Source organism: Gymnoscopelus microlampas (genome assembly GCF_963454915.1).
Source record: "Gymnoscopelus microlampas genome assembly, chromosome: 19".
In the NCBI taxonomy this organism is placed as follows: Eukaryota; Metazoa; Chordata; class Actinopteri; order Myctophiformes; family Myctophidae; genus Gymnoscopelus; species Gymnoscopelus microlampas.
Window position 1 is genome coordinate 10,813,829 of NC_139956.1, and position 20,828 is coordinate 10,834,656.

General features: G+C 40.3%; 1 protein-coding gene across 1 annotated transcript in view; it reads left to right on the top strand.

The window, feature by feature from the left end:
* Nucleotides 1–20,828, top strand: part of LOC311034621 (glucosidase 2 subunit beta-like) — a 289,400-nt gene that overhangs the window by 215,866 nt on the left and 52,706 nt on the right. The window contains exon 13 of the mRNA XM_084042513.1: nt 15,073–15,144. Within this exon, the coding sequence (XP_083898639.1) occupies nt 15,073–15,144 (72 nt within the window). The remainder of the gene's footprint in view (nt 1–15,072; nt 15,145–20,828) is intronic.

Consider the following 20,828-nt stretch of genomic DNA (forward strand, 5'->3'; position numbering starts at 1 on the left):
AGATTTTCAAGATTTTTCAAAAATAGCAGATCTACAAGCTCGTAGCGCGGCACTCGCACAAAAGAAAAAAACCTTTCAAGTCTATTATCGGAGGTAGAGACTAGTTGAGGATAGTCTGGCAGAATTTGATCCTTGGCTGGAATGGGTACATATGGTTCCTACAGTAATTATCTTAATCATTGCGAGATGAACAAGTGCATGAGAAGGAAAACTTTTTAACTGTGAATTGGAGCACTCTAATCTGGGAAGTGTTTCCTATCAAACCCCATTTTTCCCTTTTTTGGTTCAGCCACCGTTTCGGCACTTTCAATGTGAGAAATCTAATTATCACTTCATGTCGGAGATTTCCATGCATGTTTTGATCTTTTTTAGGCATTTGCAGATGAAAAGTGTAAAAACATTCTTTTGATCCAACTTCACACCTACTGTAAGCTCTTGTAGACTTTATTGGACGTTTCTGACTTCCAATTTAAATGCCTATGAGAAAACATTCTACCATGTGACATTCTTTGCAATATGGCAGTAAAGACACCATTTTATCAGATAAAATCCTATGCACATCAAATAATTTCATATAATTAAAGAAAATACTGGCTTAAATATTTGAACAAAGATAGAAAAATGTAATAGTACTCTAATTCCCGAGACTCACTCGACATTTAGTTCCTAACATCCATAGCAACTGCTATGCTGTTAGCTGAAGAGGAAGCACATCAAAGATGCTCTAAAACTGCCAAAAGTATTACTACTGTAATAACACCTGTTCGGGAGTTATATCACTGAGTTATGCAAAACAGCGGGGGCATATAAGTACACATGCAGTGGAAGGTTGTGTGTGATGTCCATAAAAATGCATAATTCATCTATTGTGGCACATTAATAATACTGACAATTCAGCCAGCCACATGCTTTCATCGGGGAGCCAGAGTTTGTAATGTCCATAATATTATCTGTATTTATTTAAGCCAATAAGACCTGAGGCCAACTATACACATTTCTATATCAGTGGTGCTCGAACTTTTTCATGTGAAGGACCCCCAATGTTATATGCAATTGGCCGTGGACTCCCATCTCAAAATATTTTGTTCCAGGAACCCCCAGAAGCAAAGATTTCAGTTAAAAAATATAGTTTCAAACATAAATATGTATTCAAAGATTTGCACACATTTTCATGATTTTTTTTCCAAAATGGCAGATCTACAAGCTCATAGCGCGGCACGAAGTGACACGCTATGAGCTTGTAGATCTGCTATTTTTTTTAAAGGCGTGACACACACACTCATATAGCTAAAATCTTAAATGACAGAGATGCTTTCATGGTTTTAATGGGTTAAGGAAGGTGCATTGGTCCTTCCTTAGCCCATTAAAATGTGTGTCAGACATCAACCTTCAACTATTCTGAAGAAAAAAGGAAACATTTTAACATTGTGAGTGATTAACGTTGCATTGAGAGTGCAGCTCCAAATGATCCGCCTGAAGCTATCTGCTCTATCAATTTTAGTAATGGCTTTAAAACCCCAAATTGGCTCAGAGTTGGGCTTGTTTTGTTTACCACTTTTTGTAGTGAAACGCAATTTAAGAGGCTCGTTCACTTTGTGATAAAGATAGAGAGTGAAAGAGCATATCTATGAGTCAAAGTAGGAGTGTAAGGTTGTTTGTGATTTCCAGAAAATTGCATACTTATTCTATTGTGGAACGTTAATATACGGCCTCATGTTAGAGTTTGTAATGTCCAGTCAAGCTAATGAAGATTTCTAAGGAAGGTGCCATGGTCCTCACGCTGTGTAACCATTTTTAACCCCCTAGTCTGGGGGGGGGGGAATTCGCCAGAAATAGCCGATCTACAAGCTTACACCACGTCGCAAAAGAGATTTGGTGTAGAAGGAAACAAGAGCCGACCAAGATCAGGCCAACTCAGTATAGAGGGTTTAAGTGGTTAACCCATTAAAGCCGGGAACGCATCTGTGTGTAACCACTTCAACCATTATTTTATACTTTGGCTATTCAAAAAATAGCAGATATACAAGCTCGTAGCGCGGCACCGAGTGCCGCGCTATGAGCTTGTAGATCTGCTATTTTCCTTTTTTAAATCATGAGAATTTGTGCAAGTCTTTGAATGTATGCTTTTGAAGCGAACGTTTTTGGGGCGGTCCCTGGAACAACATTTTTGGGTGGTCCTTGACATGAAAAAAGTTCGAGAACCACTGATATTATAGCAACTTAATAATAAATTAAAAAAAATGTTAGGATTTAGAAGACATTTGTGGAATCCCCAGAAGCAAAGATTTGAGTTAAAATGTTTGCTTTAAAAAATATATATATATATTCAAAGGTTTGCACACATTTTTCACGATTTAAAAAAAATAGCAGATCTACAAGCTCATAGCGCAGCACTCGGTGCCGCGCTATGAGCTTGTACATCTGCTAGCCCAAAGAAATCTTAAAATGACACAGATGCGTCCCCGGTCTTAATGGGTTAATGTTGTTCCTTAGCACTAATCATATGTCAAACACAAACCCTTCACCCTGTTCTGAGGGGAAAGAAAATTAAAAAAATAACATTTTGAGAGATGAACTTTGTGATAAGAGTGCAGCCTCAAATGATCTGCCCGAAGCGATTTGCTATCACTTTTAGTAATGGCTTTAAAAACCAAATTGACTTCAAGTTTGGCTTGGTTTTGTTTACCACTTTTCGCATATGAATTGAGGCATGATTTGTGCAAGATTGGCTCTTAGAGTTGTTTCACAGAGGCGACTGTATGCAATATGCATAAACTAGAAAAAAATATATATATCTTATGCATCGACCTCCAGCCCTGCTTAAAGAGTTTCAAGGCCAAAATATGATAAGCTGTCAGAAAAGCGAGTTTCCATCAGACTGAAATTGAAAACGCCGTACCCCATTTTATTGAGACTTGCATTCGTGGTTCACCATGTGGAAAATGAAGGTAAACTGAAAAATGGCCTACTTTGAGCGCAACTCTTTTTAAACGTGCTCTAGAAAGATAAACAAGACGTAGGGGTCTTTCAGCTGCGGGGTCAGCACTCTCGGCAGAAACTCGATTACACAGTGAAAGGGATTACAATGAAGCCAATCTCACAATAATCATGATGATGCCCCTCTTTGAAATGATATGAATCCTGGAAATGGAATTTGTTACAGTATTAACCCATTGAGACCGGGAACGCAGCTGTGTGTGTGTCTGTCATTTTAAGATTTATTTGGCTATTCAGTAACAGTGTCCCTGGAATTCATTATTTTCAAATGTTTTTGGTCCACGGGCCAAATACATATCATTTTGGGTGGTCCTTGACATGAAAAAGATTGAGCACCACTGATATAGAAACATAACAGCAAGAAAAACGTTGGGATTTAGAACCGACATTTGTAGAATCCCCCCAGAAGCAAAGATTTTGAGTTACAAATGTTTGCTTTAAAAAATATATATATATATATATATATATATATATATATATATATATATTCAACGATTTGCACAAACTTTCATGTTTAAAAAAAATTGCCAAAGAAATCTAAAAAAATTACACAGATTCTTCCCCGGTCTAAATGAATTAAAATCAGACTCCAAATTAGCTCCGGAAATCCTGATGAACTCTCCGTTTGAACATTTCAAAGTGCAAAAAGTAAAAAAACGCACTTTGTGCACTGCACTTACATGGCCTGTACAACTTTAGTCCGTTAGGAAGGCTCCAACGCGCTACAGAACATTGTCAACGCACAGACATAAATCATATCGCCTCTCTCCTACCATTGTCTCCGAGGTGCTGTTACATTAGATGCCTTGCACATTCCCTGCACTAACTTGCAACACCGTACTGAAACAAAGCAATTGTTCCCTTACCTTATAAGAGCACTATACTCTCCTCTCCTGCCTAATGACACTACCTCAGCTGTGGTAATAGCAATGAAGGGCAGTAGTGCAAAGAAAATGGAATTGAAATGTGTGTCTTGTTAAGTCAAATCGGTAAGCGCTCTCTGTTCTCATACCAGAGGCGAGAGAAAATCTACAATTTCATGGTCACAAACTTGCATTTTATAACTTTAGTTAGATGCCTGTACCTACTGTAGAAATGAGGCTATACGTCCATAGTGTGTTTTGATTCGTGTTCACTAGTGCAGTGCTGTACGCGCGTACCGGTTTCTTTATGCGCATGTGCAGTGCGTGTAAATGTCCTCGATGCTGCATGGCCTAAAACCAGAGTAATTGTGTTGGGAGTATATTTGTGGTTGGTGTTGTATGATTGTGTTGATGTTGTAATGGTATTGTGTTGTTGAGTTCAGTGTTGGTTTTGACAGCAAATTTTGATTTAGTTTTAGTCATAGTCTTTTGAATAAAATTCCATTTAGTTTTAGTCATACTTTAGTCATCTGAAATGTTTTATTGTTAGTCTAGTTTTAGTTGACTAAATATAATAAGATTATAGTCGACTAAATCTACAGTTGATTTAGTCGACTAAAATGTATTTGCCGGGCCTTGATGGCGTCGTAATGGCTGATTTTACACTTGGTTGCATGCTGAAAATAGCTGATCTACAAGCTACAAGCTAGCCATTTCAAAACTTCAAATATCCTGCCATCGGCAAGACAGTACATTTTCAGGGGATTCCCAGGGCAATAAGAGGGACAAAGAAGGGCATTTAAAATGCTGAATTATTTTGATGATCACTGCTTTTATGATGCTAATTAATTTGAGCAACTGGTCAAGGACCTCTTCAAATCACCTTTCGCCTCATAATGAGTCTGACACCTTCTTCAACACACATTCTTTTGTTCTCATGTATATGGATGTCTGTTGAAGGGAAAAACGGGGGTGTGTAGTGACAACTTCTTTTCAGGGGCAAAACAGTGCACTTTTAAGGGCAGAACAGGGAGGAAAAAATGCATTTTCAGGGCACTTTCAGGGTAAGAACAGTAACGTGTGAAGTTTTGAAGTGGCACATCTGTAGGTAAAAAACATTAGTTTTCGCTGGCACTGGGGTGACACTATTACAATTTTACTCTGGCAGTTAAAGAGTTAAGGGGGAGTTATTCCTGGCCACGGTGGTGAAGCGCTTGCTCATGGGGGAATGGTTGGATCTTTGTAGAATATGGTCATATGGCCTACTCTTCATGTAAACACTCTTGAGACGAGCTGTTTTGATTTGTCACTGTATATATAAGTAATAAATAGCATTGATTGATTGATTGATTGAAGGTTCCGTCAGCAGCTGCGTTGTGCAGTATTCAACATTGGTGTGGAGGCAGAGCTTTCTGTCTCTGACTCACTGAGTAACATTTAAAGGGATATTTCACTTTCAAAAAAACTTTGGGTCATTTTATCGTCTACTCAGGCTTTTGTGAGCCCCCCAGACCGTTTTTAAGTTGCTTGATTTAGTATTTAGATATTTGATAATCATTTTATCAGACACGCCCCCTTCCTATACAAACCCATTATAACTTCAAACTCCATTTTTAACATGTTAGATTCATCAAAAACATCCGTCCTTGTTTCTGGTGATTCACCCTGCCCTCCTAATGCGTGAGGGGGCCGTGTTTTTTCGATTACTTTTTTCATTTATTTTATTTAATTTTTTTATTGTATTTAATTTTTTCATTTTCCCAAAAAATATATTAAAACTAAATGAAAAAAGTAATTGAAAAAACACGGCCCCCTCGCGTATTAGGAGGGTAGGGTGAGTCACCAGAAACAAGGACGGATGTTTTTGATAAATCTAACATGTTAAAAATGGAGTTTGAAGTTATAATGGGGTTGTATAGGAAGGGGGCGTGTCTGATAAAATGATTATCAAATATCTAAATAATGAATCAAGAAACTTAAAAACTGTCTGGGGGGCTCTCAAAAGCCTGAGTAGACGATAAAATGACCAAAAGTTTTTTTGAAAGTGAAATATCCCTTTAATTCCCGGTTTGCTGCCTGCCATCAGGGGTGGGAAAAAATACAACATTTTTTTACTTGAGTAAAAGTATCAATGCTGCAATGTAGAAATACTCTGTTACATGTAAACGTATGGAATTAAAAATGCACTTGAGTAAAAGTACAAATGTATTGGTATAAAAATGTACTTAAAGTACCAAAAGTAGAAAGTACTCATTATGCAGAATGTCCCATTTCACAAATGTATAAAAAATCTACAAAGATCTACAAACTCACAATGCGTCGCATCGCGACGCATTGTGAGTTTGTAGATCTGCTATTTTCAAATGGCCGAAATATATATAGGGCTGAAGTGGTTAATGTATGATTTGTAATAATAATCAAAATCTACAAGTAACTAGTAACTAATAATTACTGTGGAGTAAAAGTACAATATTTGCCTTTGAGATGTAGTGGAGTAGAAGTAAAAGTATAGAAAATAGGAAATACTCCAGTACAGTAAAAAAAATACTTCAGAATTGTACTTAAGTACAGCACTTGAGTAAATGTACTTAGTTACTCTACACCACTGCCTGCCATCTACATGTTAATGCAGCATTAGTCTTATTGCCTTACTTGTCACTGGCAGGAAATACATTTTCCCACGTCGCACTGCCCACCTGTCAAAAGCTTTTCACAACTCGCGTACCATGCTTTTAGCCCCAAATATACTTGTTATTTAGTTTCATTATGCAACCAGTTCTCACATGAGTGATGTTCATGAACTGTGAGTGAAAAACACTTCCATGCCTTTGTCATGCTGACGCTGTGGTGGGCGGGGCTAGACTGAAACTAAGACTAAATATATTGACACTTTCGTCAACAAATAAAAACTAGACTAAAATGTTAGTGAGGGACTAGAGAAGAAATCCAGTATAGAACTAAAAGACAAGTAATTTTATATTTGGTTGCGCTCGGGTGTTGTGCTCTGAAAATAGCCGATCTACAAGCTCACAACGCGTCGCGCTTATGATATTTAATCGACTAAAACTAGAAAAAGCTAAAACATTTCAGATGACTAAAATATGACTAAAACTAAATGGATTTTTTTTCAAAAAACGGTGACCAAAACTAAATCAAAATTTGCTGTCAAAATCAACACTGCTTAGCACTCTATTTTACAGTGAAACTAATATCATTTCCAAGTTCAATATTACAAGTGACTAGCAGCAATTGTGCTAATTGTTTCCGGTAGCATAAGACAAGTGCAAGTCGTTGTGTTGTTTACTTTTATTTTCATGATCTTTGGTCAACAGCACTTGAACGATATCTTCCTTAGTCTTCCTTAATCCAGACCATAGACTCCGCCCACTCCACTGAGTAGACCTCTTCTCTGGTCCGGCATTGTGTTTTGAAACGGCATTGTATCCCGTCCGAAAAAGCATTTATCCAATGAGCACCGCCGGTGGTGGGGGGTAGGTCTAACGATTAGCCAATCAGCACCACGGGGATGGTATAGTCAAACTGTGCACAAACAGGAGCTGACAGCCGAGGTGACTGTTAAGCAGTAATATCATAGTTGTGGGAAATATCATACAGTTCACTAGAAGGTTTCATTCAAATGATTCGTTCAGCAATGAATTCAGTGCACGGCTGAAGCTCCGCCTGCGTTGTGTCATCACTCACTGAAACACAGGCACCTGAGTGGATGAGTCAGCACAACACGTTCAGCCGAAGGTCCCCCCAGGCTATGGGATCTAAACTCCAGGCCCTCTAGTTGTGTGTGTGTGCACTCTCGAAATGTGCCTCATGTTTCAATAATGTAAACATGTTTATTTAATTGACGAAGCCAAAACTAAACAGTTTACGGATCTAACATTCATGCATTTATAGCAATATATTTTTTAAGAGCTTTTATTTGTTTTATTATAAATTCTTTATGTTCTTTAACAGCAACTGCAGATAAACCTCTGAGCAGCTCGTGAAAACGAGCTGTTTGTGCCGCAACCGTGGTCTAATTGCACTCATGTGCACTTATGCTTATTTTCTATTAGTTGAGCTTATTGCTATAAACAGTTATGGTAATCCCTGGATTCCGTGGCTAAACAATTCATTAATTGTCGCTCGTTTAGGAAACCAAGGCGTCACTTTCGACCCCCTGACATAATTGCCGAAAGTGTGCGCAGGGTTTACCTGTAAACCAATTAGCCGGTGTTGAAGTTGCTGCAGAGTTTGCAGTGTCACCTCCAGTGAACTCCGCCTGCACAGACACATAACAGTCCATAGGGAGAGCGGCTTAATTGCTCTCTCTTTCTCTCTTCTCTGAATCTCAGTGGGCAGATGAGAAAAAACAGTTTTTTTCTTTTTCTCTCCCTCTGCAGCTATGGTGAGTCCTTGTCAGTTGATTATATCACATCTGTAATTAAGGATAGACTGTTCATTTGGACACAAAGCCTGGTTTTTCCCCTCTTCCTGCTCTTTATTGTGGTTAATAAGTAACACAGTGAATCTGCTGATAAAAGAGGTGCCTTTCTGTGCCCAAGGAGAGGAGATTAAATGCATGTTTTTGTACATGCTTTTTGCAACGTGCACACCCCGTAAAATTTACGGGCAAATGTCTTGTTTCTTGTTATTTAATAACAAGAAACAAGACATTTGCATGTAGATGTTTTGTTCGGTTTGTTTTGCTCCCAGAAACCAGCGGATTTACGATGGGAACTGAGCCGGCAGTCCAATGCAGTGAAGGGTGAAATACAGCCTGAGGGGCTAAAAAGCTTGTGTCTTAAGATATCTCGTTGGCTGTGTACCACCAGTACACCTGCCAGTACCAACTTATTACGGCCGGTCAGGGCGGTGTTGTCATAACACGGTGACAGATCGAACCGGAAGGATGGTGCGGTGGACAGAGTCACCATCTGTCACGTTCGATTGACAACACTCCCTCTTTAATTATTGTCAGAGGTGTATCCAGTTCGCCTGCTTCTCAGATTCCTGTCTTTCTTCCCTCCTTTCTTCTCTCTCTCTCCTCAATGTTCTTTCTTTCTTTCTTTCTTTCGTTCGTTCTTTCTTTCTTGCTGTGTTGTCTGTCATCATCTGTCAACGTTGCCAGAGCCTTATAGCCGGTGAATCACACTTTGTCTCTTTCCCTCCCGCTTTCTGGTTACAGGCTCTTTATTTCCGTTCCATCCCTCGTTCTTTCGCGTTCCCCAGCCCAGTATTCCCTCGGCCGTCTCCTACACTCCGTCTTGCCCCCCCCCCCCCCCCCCCCCCCCTCCTCCACTGCCTCACATTTCATTTCCCTCTCCATCTTCTCCTGTCTTTCTCGGTGGATATCTGCTCCTCGTGTCATTTCGCAGTGGTGGAAAAAGTACTCGAATTCTTTACTTAAGTAAAAGTATCAGTACTGCAATATAGAAGTACTCCGTTACAGGTAAAAGTATGGAATTCAAAATGTTACTTGAGTGAAAGTACAAAAGTATTGGTATCAAAATGTACTTAAAGTACCAAAAGTAAAAGTACTAAAATGTTTGAAAATAGCAGATCTACAAGCTCACAACGCGACGCGTTGTGAGCTTGTAGATCTGCTATTTTCAAATAGCCTACGTATAAAATAGGGCTAAAGTGGTTAATGTATGTTTCATAATATAATAATTGATAATTGCAAAGTAACTAGTAACTAACCTTTTCAATTAATTGCAGTGGAGTAAAAGTACAATATTTGCCTCTGCGAGATGTAGTGGAGTAGAAGTAAAAGTATAGACAATTGCACGTACTCCAGTAAAGTAAAAGTACCTCAAAATTGTACTTGAGTAAATGTACTTAGTTACTTTACACCACTGTCATTGGGTGTTGATTTGCTAATGGTAGTGTGAGGGGAGTGTGTGCGTAGCTGTTTGACCTTTTACAGTGTCTTCTTCTTTTGCAGAATGTGGAGTGTCAGTCTTGGAGACTGACAGCTGACTGACTTGCACTACCGCTGGTGTTACAGCAGGGTTGCCAGATCTGCTTATTATAATTTCCCCGCGAGATTTTTTTTTTTTTCAAATAGCTGATGTATATGTTAAAGTGCTCGTGTGGCCCGTAGTCGCCGCTTTTGGGCAGGTTTTTCTAGACCTGGTTGCTTGTTTCTCTCTCAGAATCTGGCAACGCTGGTTGACAGAGGTGCAGCTTTTATTGAAATTCTATCAAAACTAGTCCATACCCGGGGACGTGTGCAGTCAAAAAAGTGACAAACGGGCGTCGCTATTCCGTGCATATGCTAATTGGCCAATGGCCGTGTGCAAATACAGATCAATTTGCTCCAGCCACTGAGGAGAACCGGGCATAAAGGATAAGGATAATTCCTTTTAACTCAATGCCTGCCAATCACGCATAAATGCGATCTATTAAATAGCGCACTTAAATAAATGCGTTCTATTGAAAAATTAAAAAAAAATGAAAAAAACATTTTTTTTTTTTTTTCAATTTGACCCAAAGACCAAGGAGATATGATTTTTCGAAGATTTAGACTCCCATCCACTTCCTTGTTAACTCAAAACTTAAAAATTCTGTATCTCGGCTCCTGAGTACTTTTTTAATTTCAATGAAAAATCTCTGGCAGAAAACAGCAAAAAATCTGAAATAATTCTGGCAGTCATTCAGTTAACAGGTCGTTCATGAAAGTCCTTGCGGTCTTGTTGCCAATGAGAACCTGTGAGCAATTAGGGGTTAAGAGTCTTGCTCAGGGACAAATTTCATTTCATCGACACATATGCTGGCCTGGCCTTGAATCGAACCTGGGGCAACCAGGGCCTCTGGCTCCCTAGGCGGGCTCACTAACCACTCAGCTATGGCCGCCCCATAAGAGATTTTGGAGACAGACACGATTTTGGGTGATGATGATATAAAGATGGAAGTGTATAGTGATGCATCCATGAAAACATACACCTAATCAAATTAGAAGTTGTATGATATCACATTATTAATATCTAACTGTAGTTCGGTGGTAGCACCATATGTCTCAAAATATGTGCAGTGTAACAAATGGTACCATGGTATGAACATAATGGGATCATAGATGGCAGTCGTGTGGAGACGTCACGGTGGAAATAGTGAGTGTCGTGGGGTTAGTGGCCTTTCTAATAGCTTGAGCCAACTGCCCCCCCAACATGTCTGTGCACGACCTGTGTTTGGGGCTGTGTGTGTGTGTGTGTGTGTGTGTGTGTGTGTGTGTGTGTGTGTGTGTGTGTGTGTGTGTGTGTGTGTGTGTGTGTGTGTGTGTGTGTGTGTGTGTGTGTGTGTGTGTGTGTGTGCGTGCGTGCGTGCGTGCGTGCGTGTGTGTCTTTGTGTGGATGTGGGTATGGTCAGTGGTGTTAAGTACATTTACTCAAGTACTGTACTTAAGTACACTTTTGAGGATTTTGTATTTACTGGAGTATTTCCCATTTTCAATAATTTTACTTCTACTCCACTACATCTCGGGGGCAAATATTGTAGTATACTTTTTACTCATTATTTGAAAACTTAAGTTACTTTGCAGGTATAAATTATTATATTGACATACATTAACCACTTTAGCCCTATTTTATACATAGGCTATTTGAAAACAGCAGATCTACAAGCTCACAACGCGTCGCATCTGTGAGCTTGTACATTTTAGTACTATTACTTTTGGTACTTCAAGTACATCTTGATGCCAATACTTTCGTACCTTTACTCAAGTAACATTTTGAACACAGGCCTTTTAAACTTAGCAACAGAGTATTTTTATATTGCAGTATTGCTACTTTCACTTAAGTGAAATATCTGAGTACTTGAGCACAGTGCTTATGCGTCAGCAGAAGTGGGCAGGGATGGATAGATAGCCTCGCCTTGGAGGGAAAGGGGAGGAGTGAGCAAGATATGGGGGGTGGGGGGGAAAACTCCCCCGGTGGGACTCATTTGATTGCTCTTTCACTGCGTTACCCCCCACTTTCCCCCTTCCCCGCTTCCTTCTCTCTCGCTATGAGGCACCATCTGCTCATGTGATCGGATGAGGATGTTTGTTGCACACTCAGACACCTGCTTTACAAACTTAACCCGTTAAGACCGGGAACGCATCCGTCTGTAAACCACTTAAAGGTTTTGAATAGCCCAAAGTATAAAATAACGGTTTAAAGTCTTAAACCGTTATTTTATACCTTGTGCTATTCAAAAATAGCAGATATACAAGCTCGTAGCGCAGTATATCTGCTATTTTTTTTTAAATCTTGAAAATATGTGCAAATCTTTGGATATATGTATTTTTTTTTAAAGCAACATTTTTTTGTTCAAATCTTTGCCTCTGGGGGGGGTCCCTGGAACTAAATATTTTGAGATGGGGGTCCGCGGCCAAATACATATAATGTTGGGGGTCCTTGACATGAAGAAGTTTGAGCACCACTGATAAGGCCTTTTGCAGACAGGGTGCGATTAGTCAATCAGTTTTTACCGCATGCGAAAAGACGCACAAATCGAACTGGGTTCGATTGGAGAAAAAAAAACGCATCGCCGCATCACATCGCCGCATCACATCGCCGCACGGTAAATTCGGAACCGGTGTGCGTGAGGTCATTGAGAACCATGTGTTCATTTAAAAAATGATATTGTCCGTTTTTTCCTTGCGAAAAATCGCACCCTGGCTGCAAAAGGCCTATACAGTATGTGTTTCAGAAAACTGTTAGGATTTAGAAGACATTTTGTAGAAAATCGACCTCAGGCCTTAACGGGTTAATGATTCCTGTGGCTTGTATGAAGAAGGATGAAGGCAGTTTGGGAGAGGTAACGGTTCAATAGGAGGCTGATGTCGCACTTTGTGTTGTTTCATTCCGGGGGAATAATATCTTGCTCAGCACTTTGCGGCCACTTCAAAAAGCTGCAGATAACGCGCCATATTTGTCTGAATTTTTGTGACACGTACTGTACGTTTCCCCCTTATGCGCTAGAAGCAGGGTCTTTCAATCGTCATAAAATGCTTACATAAGGTTTCTTGTTGGTCCTCCCTGGTGTGGGGGCGTCCTTCTGAACCGTCCTGTGATTATGTTGCTGACTAGTGGGTGTCCTTGTGGAGGTCACGGTCAGGCAAGGAAACCCACTCCTCAACTCGGTTCATCGTTGAAAGAGGAGCACAGCAGACTACACAATACAGCTTACTGTACTATATAGAGAGAGAGACTGAGACATTCCATAGGAAACCTTTGCTGCATAGTGTCAGATTTCTTGGGGGGTAATATTCGCAACTGAGTCACGGCGAGACATTTAACCCATTGAAACCTGGAACGCATCTGTGTCATTTTTTGATTTGAGCTGAAAAGCATTATTTCACACTTTGGGCTATTCAAAAATAGCAGATATACAAGCTCGTAGCGCGGCACCGAGTGCCGCGCTACGAGCTTGTAGATCTGCTATTTTTGAAAGAATGTGAAAATGTGTTAAAAAAAAGAATTGTGAAAATGTGTGTAAAATATATTATTTTAAAGCGAACATTTTTAACTCAAATCTTTGCTTATGGGGGGTCCCTGGCTGGAACAAAATATTTTGAGATGGGGGTCGGCGGCCAAATACATATAATTTGGGGGGTCCTTGACATGAAAAAGTTTGAGCACCACTGATATAGAAACATACTTTTTTCAGAATTCTGTTTTTTTTAGAAGACATTTGTCGAATCGGCTTCAGGTCTTCATGGGTTAATTCCACTGCGAGCTGTACTGCTTACTCTGCAGTCAAAAAAAAGATGCTGATTTATTTTTCTTTCTCTCCCTTGGACCTTATCTTTTCTTCTGTGGCTGTGGGGGGAGGATGCCGCCGTGCTCTGAAGCATACAGTAGACATGAAAGGATAAATACCTAAATGAAACTCTGTGAGATGAGAAACATTTAATGTGGCCCACAAAACAGGCGCATGAGCAGAGTGCTTTGCCAGCCAATCACTTACCTCCCTTTGCTCCGAACCCTGCACTCTCTGATGTTCATCAGTTTTTTTTTCTCCTTTCCTTTTATTTTCTTCTTTCATCTTGCTTTTCTTTTTGCACAGCGTTTGATCCCCGCGACTGCTACAGTACTTGCCACATCTACTTTTATGGGCAACCAATTTTCTTCATCATCCGTGCATTCAGCACTCTCTTTTTCTTCTCAATCCTTCTTTATTTTTTTTACCGCATGCCCTTGGTGTGTCTTACATTATGTAATCGTCAGTGAATGGTAATAATTAACACATATGTGTCTCCTTTTGTGAGCCGATGGAAAGGCCCTTCTGTCTTTCTCACCATCCGTCTCCTTTGTTTCATTTCTATGGCCTGTGCTAGCCGGCGCCGCTAACTCTTCTGATGTTCAGTTCTGTCTTGGTAGAGAAGAACTTTAGCCTTTTTAGCTTGAGCATTTTGAGGTCAATAAAGTGTCTGGCACTGGCTAGTCTTTCCACTTTGTCTGTGTCCTGTCAATGGAATGCTGTATAGCTGTCCATTACTACCTCGCACAAAAGGAGAGAGAAAAGAGAAAGAGACAGGAAAAGAACACAATTCTCCTCAAGCACAGTGTTTTGAGAAACTGCAGCACCGCTGCGCATTAACCCATTAAGACCTGGAAACGCATCAGTGTCATTTTTTATTTCTTTAGGCTGTTCAAAAATAGCAGATCTACAAGCTCATAGCGCGGCACCGAGTGCCGCGCTATGAGCTTGTAGGTCTGCTATTTTTGAAAATCTTGAAAATGTGTGCAAATCTTATGAATACTGTATATATTTTTTAAAGCCGACATTTGTAACTCAAATGTTTGCTTCTAGGGGGGCCCTGGAACTAAACATTTTGAGATGGGGGGGGGGGGTATGCGGCCAAATTCATATCATTTTGGGGGTCCTTGACATGAAAATGTTTGAGAACCACTGATATAGCAACATGTTAGCATGTATAGCAACACAAATGTTTTCAACAAAAAAAAAACTGTTAGATTTAAAAGACATTTGTTGAAGCAAAGATTTGAGTTACAAATGTTCGGTTTGAAAAAATATGTGTATTCAAAGATTTGCACACATTTTCATGACTTTTCAAAAATAGCAGATCTACAGTACAAGCTCGTAGATCTGCTATTTTTTAATAGCCCAAAGAAATCTAAAAAAATGACACACAGATGCGTTCCCGGTCTTAATGTGTTAAACCACACAATGCCAATTTTATCAATGTCTATGTTTCTTTGCCCCCCTGTAGATATACGTATACCTTGTGCCCCTTCAATCAAGTCACACAGCAGAGTGCTGCAGGAGAAGAGGTGTCATTAGGGTAAGTGGCTTAATTATCTTCCTCTCCTTTCGGCATTACAATTCATATCCAGAAACACTCGGGGGAAGGGTTTGAGGTATAGTGTAAAGACTGTATTTTAACCACATGAACCATAGAGTCCCTATTCTGGGCATGTCATAATTAGGGCCGGGATCTCTCTCTCTCTGCGTCGTCCTCCGACGAGCCCTCCATCGGCGTCTCCAGTCATCCCGGTTCTCCATACACCTGGCCAGCTCGTTTTTGCTCTCCGCACCAGCGTCTTTCTGAGCACGTCCACATTAACACATTCCACGCCAGTGTTTAATATCATAATGCAGTGGTTCTCAAACTTTTTCATGTCAAGGACCCCCAAATTGACACTTATTAGCCCGCGGACCCCCGTTTGAAAAGATATGCCAGGGACCCCCATAAGAGAAGATTTTTTTTTACAGCTCTAGCAGTGATTCTCAACCATTTTAATTTCAAGGACCCCCAGTTTGACATGCATTAGGGCAACAGACCCCCATTTAATGGCATTTCTATCACTTGGACCGCAATTTATATTGTAAAATCTATGTCAATTTAACTCTGAGAGTGTACAAATGGAACCAAATGGACCCGTTAGGGTCCATTTGGTTCCATTTGTACACTCTCAGAGTTACAGACCCATAAGGGTCCATTTGGTTCCTACAAATCATTTAGCTGGGGACCCCCTGGTATCCCCTCAAGTACCCCTGGGGGTCCCCGTACCCCACTTTGAGAACCAATGTCATAATGTACTGTTTTTTTCACGTCGGCACAGACCTCGCTAAATCCGTTAAAATCGCGCGTTCGACTGTTTCTAAACACACAGGGGATCTGTGTGGGACGAGCAGTGAAGACCGCTTCGATTTGCGATCCGCCATCTTGAAGCTACAGCGGTGAACGCTGAACAGCGATCAGCGAGGAGAAAAACAACAACCGAGATAATCGACTTTTAGGTTTTCGTTCTAGACAGGAAGCGGATGGGATCGGAATTTCCGGATCCCGGATAATTCCGTTTCCGGTGGTGCTACAATGAAATGTGTCGTGGCGAACGAGGCCTACAATGCAATGTGAACCTGTGAGTGAAAAAAAAAAAAAAGACCAGTTGGCGTATATCTACGCGACTGGCACGTTGCGCAATTAAGTAGGTTCGCGTAGATATACGCGACTGGCACTCAATTTGTTAAGGTTAACGATAGGTCAAATATAGGTTAACATTCGGCTAAAATAGCAGATCCCCAAGCTCAGAAATGTGAATTTGGGGATCTGCTATTTTCAGCAAAGAGATTTAGTGTAGAGGGGGGGAAAAGTAGGGGGCCAACTACAGAACCCTGGTGGACCCTGACCAATGAAGTATATAGTGTTACTTTAAGTGGTTAAATGTCTATATGTGCACATATTATACAGTACAGAGCCACTATAATCTTTTGTTTGGATTTCAGCTTAGTAACTCTACAGTACTGTACGTCTTACTTGAAGCATGAATGCTTGATGTGTTGTTTATTATTATTTTCTTCAAGAGTTCTTTAAATGCAAATAATGGTGTCTTTAATCTGACTAATCTGGTTTGAAAACTATGCGATGCGAGTTCTGCCACGGTGCCAGTCCAAGGGCTATTTAATCATCGTTACAACATAAATATGAATTTACCCTAAGACCAATATTTGCGCTATCGATCTTCCTTTATTGTTATTCAATCTCTGTTAGGCTTCTTCTGACCTTTAATCAATGGCTAACAGATATCCATGGCGGTTTTCATTTGCGCCGCTGATCAATGGCAGAGACGGGGGCAAGCTTCATATACTGCTGGGGTTGTATTTCCCTTCCACTGTGAGGGGTTTCAATTTCATGGAAAAAGGATTACGCTATGGCCTTTCACCGTCCCTGGGGGATTGGCCCCAATGTCGATTGCTGGACATTGGTCTGTATCAAACTGCCTACGTGCGATGAAAGATGCCACTCAATCCCCATAGGAGTGAACCTTCAGTCGTCACCAAGCAAGCTAGCACGCTCTCTTTTCTTAGATCTCTTTTGTGTCAGAATGCTGGATTGGTGTGGCGAGATTGCTTTAACCCTTTCAGACCAGGAAAGCATCAATTGTGTCATTTTTTAAGATTTCTTTGGGCTATTAAAAAATAGCAGATATACAAGCTCATAGCGCGGCACAAAGTGCCGCGCTATGAGCTTGTAGATCTGCTATTTTTGAAAAATCATAAAAAATGTGTGCAAATCTTGGAATAGATATATTTTTTGTCAACTCAAATCTTTGCGTCTGGGGGATTATACAAATGTCTTCTAAATCCTAACAGTTTTTTGAAAAAACATATGTTGCTATAAAACTCAAACTTTTTTCTTGTCAAGGACCCCCGAAATTATATGTATTTGGCCGTGGACCCCATCTCAAAATATTTTTGTTCCAGGGACCCCCCAGAAGCAAATATTTTAGTTAAAAATGTATATATATATTCAAAGATTTGCACACATTTTCACGTTTTTTTTTTCCAAAAATAGCAGATCTACAAGCTCATAGCGCGGCACTCGGTGCCGCACTATGAGCTTGTATATCTGCTATTTTTGAATAACCAAAGAAATCTAAAAATGACACAGATGCGTTCCCGGTCTTAATGGGTTAAGGGGTCAGAATGAAACAAGACACAAATTCTTATTCTAACGGCATGGCTTCCCTGTGCAATTGAAAAGGCAAAATGAATGAACAGTTATCTGGCTAACTGGCTTGAAGTCCCCTACATATAATAGCCTACATCTTAATAAGTCCATTGAAAACATTTATTCAATCGTACTGTGCTGGGAGAATTGCTTATCCTTCGTAAATGCTGCCTTATACTGTATAGCGTCTTTATCCAAAGCGCTTTACTGTCACCCATAGGTACTCAAATTCTTTACTTAAGTAAAAGTATCAATACTGCAATATAGAAATACTCTGTTACAAGTAAAAAGTTCAGAATTCAAAATCTACTTGAGTAAAAGTACAAAAGTATTGGCATCAAAATGTACTTAAAGTACCAAAAGTAAAAGTACTAAAATATTTGAAAATAGCAGCATCTACAAGCTCACAACGCGTCGCGATGTGACGCGTTGTGAGCTAGAGTAGATCGGCTATTTTCAAATAGCCTAGGTATAAAATAGGGCTGAAGTGGTTAATGTATGTTTCAAAATATCATAATTTATATCTGAATAGTAACTAGTAACTACAATTTTCAAATAATTGTAGTGGAGTAAAAGTGCAATATTTGCGTCTGAGATGTAGTGGAGTAGAAGTAAAAGTATTGGAAATTGGAAATACTCAAGTAAAGTACAAATGCCTCATAATTGTACTTAAGTACAGTACTTGAGTAAATACTTAGTTACTTTCCACCACTGCAACCATGGTTGTTGTCAAGGGTTAGGCTTAGGGTCAGGGCTACGGCCGCCCCCATGCACATCATCCTTCTGCATTGAGATATATCTTTACGATGCCTATAGTGCCTACTAGTGATGCACGGGTTGACCCATAACCCGCGGGTCAACCCGCGGCGCGGGTGGGTCGAGTCAGAATTTCAGTGGCAATTATGCGGGCTGCGGGTGAGCGGGTCAGCCGCTCTCACACGCAAAAAATGAATACAAAATCACATGCTCTTGTTTTGTCTTTATTCCTAATAAGAATAAGAATAATAACAATAAAACAGTTTGAATACACTTGGGGATTATTTTCTAACCATGACTTTACAGAATTAAAAAACAGTCACGCGGGGCGGGTTGAGCCATAGATTTATATATGGGTTCGCGGGGCGGGTTGAGGCGGGTTGGGTTCCGTGGCGGGGCGGGGCGGGTCATGAAAAAACCCGACCCGTGCATCACTAGTGCCTACACATCACCATTGATGTGCAGACATGTTAACGTGAGTGTGCTCTGTGAGCTAATGTTGATGGCGTTGCCGACAGTGCTCGGCCTTGCCGTATGTGTGCATCAGCTGAGCTGCTGAACGGTCTGCTTTTGCGAGGACAGCGATATGCCTAATCTATGCTCTGTTTTACGACGGCGTTGCCCCCCCCCCCCCCCACCCCCACCCGATCTACTGTAATAAGCGTTGCTATATGAATGTTACCTATAATGGATCCACTGTTAACCCATTGAGGCCTGAGGTTCCGATTCTGCAAAATGTCTTCTAAATCCTAACGGTTTTCTGAAAAACATATGTTTCTATATCAGTGGTTTTCAAACTTTTTCATGTCAAGGACCCCCAAAAATGACATGAATTTGGCCGCGGACCCCCAGCTGAAAATATTTTGTTCCAGGGACCCCCAGAAGCAAATATTTGAGTTAATGTTTGCTTTGAAAGAATATATATATTCAAAAGATTTGCACACATTTTCACAATTTTTCAAAAATAGCCAAAGTGTAAAATAATGCTTTTTTTTAGCTCAAATGAAAAAAGTGACACAGATGCGTCCCAGGTCTTTAATGGGTTAAATACTAATACCCGCCTGTAGGCTACAGGTTGCAGTTCCTTTCCTTGCCCACTGATCTGTAGAAGCAACACCTGTCAACTTACCGCTGCCATTGTTCTTCTTTTTCCACGCTTTTATAATCACGTCACACACCCATTCCCCATCCGCTCGTATCCAAGACCTCTATGTCGAGTTGAAAACAATATTGAAAAAATGTCCTTGCGTTTGTTTTCGTCTTCTTCGTCTATCCTCAGAAATTGTCTTGATCTGAGGTGATAATTATGCGATGTCGCCTTGGCTGTCCCCTTCCACTCTCTCATTAGCCTTAAACCATTAAGACCTGAGGCGATTCTTTGAAAAAATCTAAATCCTAACAGATTTTTGAAAAAAAATAAAAAATATATATTTTTTACGATTTTTCAAAAATAGCAGATCTACAAGCTCATAGCGCGGCACTCGGTGCCGCGCTATGAGCTTGTAGATCTGCTATTTTTGAATAGCCCAAAGAAATCTTAAAATGAGACGCAGATGCGTCCCCGGTCTTAATGGGTTAAACATCAGTCATCCGACTCTTTTACAGGATGCAACTATGAAAATGATATTCGGTTGACACTGAGGCTTTCATGATTTTTTTTGCGATTTTATGATTTACTGCACCTCCTCCTCTCTCCAATAGGAATTGTTGATTGTGGGGGATGGACTATAATGACTTGTTTTCCAAACTGACAATAATACAAAAATGCCACAATGACCGTGGAACGTCATGCGACAGAATGTCAAAACATGTACTCACTTTTTAGGTAAGATGCCATAATTGGGGAAGTCAGCGTGACACTCTTTGGGGATAATCGTCTTTTTTGCATGTGCAATTTTACTTTTGAAATAGGGGTGAACTGGCAGCTTAAATCTTGATTCAGACTTGTGGATGAATGCTACTCCGTGTCTTCTCCCTGCCTGCCTCTCATGGAAGGGCACTGTGACCACAAGTAATAGTAATAATAGCTGTTATTTACGTAGCACTTTTCTAGACGTGATTCACAAAGTGCTGCACAAACATAGGACAGAATAAATACACAAAAAAACAAGAATTTCACAAAGAAAATAAACAGGAGAAAATAAAATGAGCGATGGTGTTACGACAGTGGTGTAAAGTAACAAACTAAGTACATTTACTTAACACGTTCACTGCCAGGGGTTTTCTAAAACGGGCCGTAGCTTCTGCCAGCATTTTTA